The sequence below is a fragment of the Phytophthora parasitica genome (assembly GCF_000247585.1).
Source record: "Phytophthora parasitica INRA-310 unplaced genomic scaffold supercont2.13, whole genome shotgun sequence".
NCBI classification, from domain to species: Eukaryota; Oomycota; class Peronosporomycetes; order Peronosporales; family Peronosporaceae; genus Phytophthora; species Phytophthora nicotianae.
In genome coordinates this window covers 213,790-215,877 of record NW_008648999.1, presented here as the reverse complement: position 1 = coordinate 215,877, position 2,088 = coordinate 213,790, and the positions used below count along the sequence as shown (strand labels likewise).

At 48.5% G+C, this 2,088-nt stretch overlaps 1 protein-coding gene across 1 annotated transcript; it reads left to right on the top strand.

The window, feature by feature from the left end:
- Positions 1-1,211: 1,211 nt before the first annotated feature.
- On the top strand, positions 1,212-2,088 carry PPTG_07781 (hypothetical protein; the record flags this gene model as incomplete). The annotated part of the gene is made up of 2 exons (XM_008902145.1): positions 1,212-2,030; positions 2,077-2,088. The coding sequence occupies 2 exons, from the start codon at positions 1,212-1,214 to the stop codon at positions 2,086-2,088; spliced, it is 831 nt and encodes a 276-aa protein (XP_008900393.1).

Below are 2,088 nucleotides of genomic sequence, written 5' to 3'. Positions count from 1 at the left end.
TTCTTCAATGACAAGAGCATCGTCGATCCACTCCACGTGCTGCAGCATTATAGTGTCAATTGAATCGAAGCGGCTTATTAGATTCCACATCAATACGAAGTAGCTCCATCCAAATAAAACTGTAGCCCACGATTGGCCTCGCTTTGTCGGCGTTATTGACATCAATTTCCATGCAAGTAGCTTGTACCCACTGGCTTTCAACTGGCGCTTGCCTTCATTTATCTTCATTAAGCCTCTTTTCTTCAGGTAGTTAATTTCTTTCTCGTAGCCGTCGAGGACACGCCTCAGATCGGTGTCCAAGGGCTGATCCAACTCCAACAACTTATTGTGATACACATCCACTAACGCGCTTCGGTATCCCCAGACGCAAGACGCAGAGAGGGGTACCCTGGGGGCATCCCGAGCATCCATTTCCTCATGGTCGCAGGAGAATCCAGCCTCACAAATGTGACCGAAGAACGCAAGAACAGCTTCTTTTGGAAGGGGAACTCGCAACTCCATTATGTCGGTGTTGATTGGGCCTGGATAATGCTGGGAAAGCCACGTCTTCATAATGTTGACTTTGGACTGGTAGGTTCTCTTAGTGCTGCTGTTCGTTCGCTTGGCTTGTAGCGACTGTGCAATCTCGACACCGTTGCCTCGTTCATTCTGCCTTCTTTCGCGGCTGTGTAGCATGATTTCTTTACTTCTGGTTATTCTAAACTAGTGCTGAAAGGGCGCGGTTGAGCAGTGATAAAGCGCTATCACAGTTGTCGAGAATCTGCTGATTATCTATCTCCAATACATACTAAACCCAAGTATTTTCACAGTAGATTCAAACCTCATTTCAGTCAAGTATGATACGTAATTATCACCATGCTGTGTCAGGAGATCACAACAGTATCACAGTTGCAGCAGATGTAGAAATTTTCTCCTTAAAAGGCATTCTACACGCTAAAGCAAGCTTGATGTGGTCTCGGAGAGTCCTACAGCAGACGAAGGTTATAATCGAAATATACGTTTCAATCCACATATGAGATCATCCAATACAAAATGATACTAATGTGCCATTTAGAGTTATCGAGATAATCGCGTTCAAAGTTGGGCCATCATTTTTCGTACCTACACGAAGTTTTGAGAAAACGGTCAAAAACAGTTCTGAAACCCAAATGGTCACTAAAGCGAGCCCACTCATTTGCCAAACGGCTTTCAAGAAGATATCAGTGTCCACAATGCTTCGCCAACTACCGCCGCCGCCGTCGCCCCCACTATCGCCCTCCCAAGATTTTGCAGCCACTCTGATATCCGTTTGTGACTCTAGTGCCGTGACGCCCAGCGAGTGTGCGGAGGACTCGCAAGTTTTCAGAGTCCAGCTCGCTCAAGGCACCAACATTGACGAGGCTGCTTCCAGTCAAGAGAATACAGCGCCTGCGCCCAGTCAAGAGCAAGCAGCACCTGTCTCAAGCCAAGACGACGTTCGTGGAGACGAGAGCGAAGAGGACGAAGATGAACCTCTCGAGGACAGTGATGAAGAGGACAGGAGCCCCGACGACGATCCTGATGACGTAGAAGTCGTCACTGGGGAAAGCGCTGGAAGTGAAGTTGAGGAGGACATAAGTATCAATTTGATTGAGAACGATGTTCGTCAGTGCGTGACGGACCTGATTAATGGAGACGAGTGCGAGATGGGTTGTCTGAAGGGAAAGTCACGCGAGCTGGAATGGCTCACGTGCTCGCTTGGCCAGATGACCAAGACGGAGAAGACGACGTGCATCTTAACACTGGTAGGCGTCTTGATGCAGACGGCAACTAGACGTCGTGGCAAGGGTGAACGCGAGAAGTTTCACTATTACTTGCCGTTCGTCGGCCAAGTTTGTCGATCCGCCTTCGCTCACTGCCTTGGTGTAAAGCCACTTACAATTCAGCGCTATAAGCTTCGCGTTCGAGAGGAAAATATTGCAGCCAAAGAACATGGCAACAAACCCTGCAAGAATACCTCCTCCATAGATGCAGTTTGGTTGGTCAAGTGGTTTAAAGAGTTCGCTGCCGAGGTAGGTGAGGTGGTACCAGCGCGGGTTCGCACACAGAAAACTAAAGACGGCGTGGTGA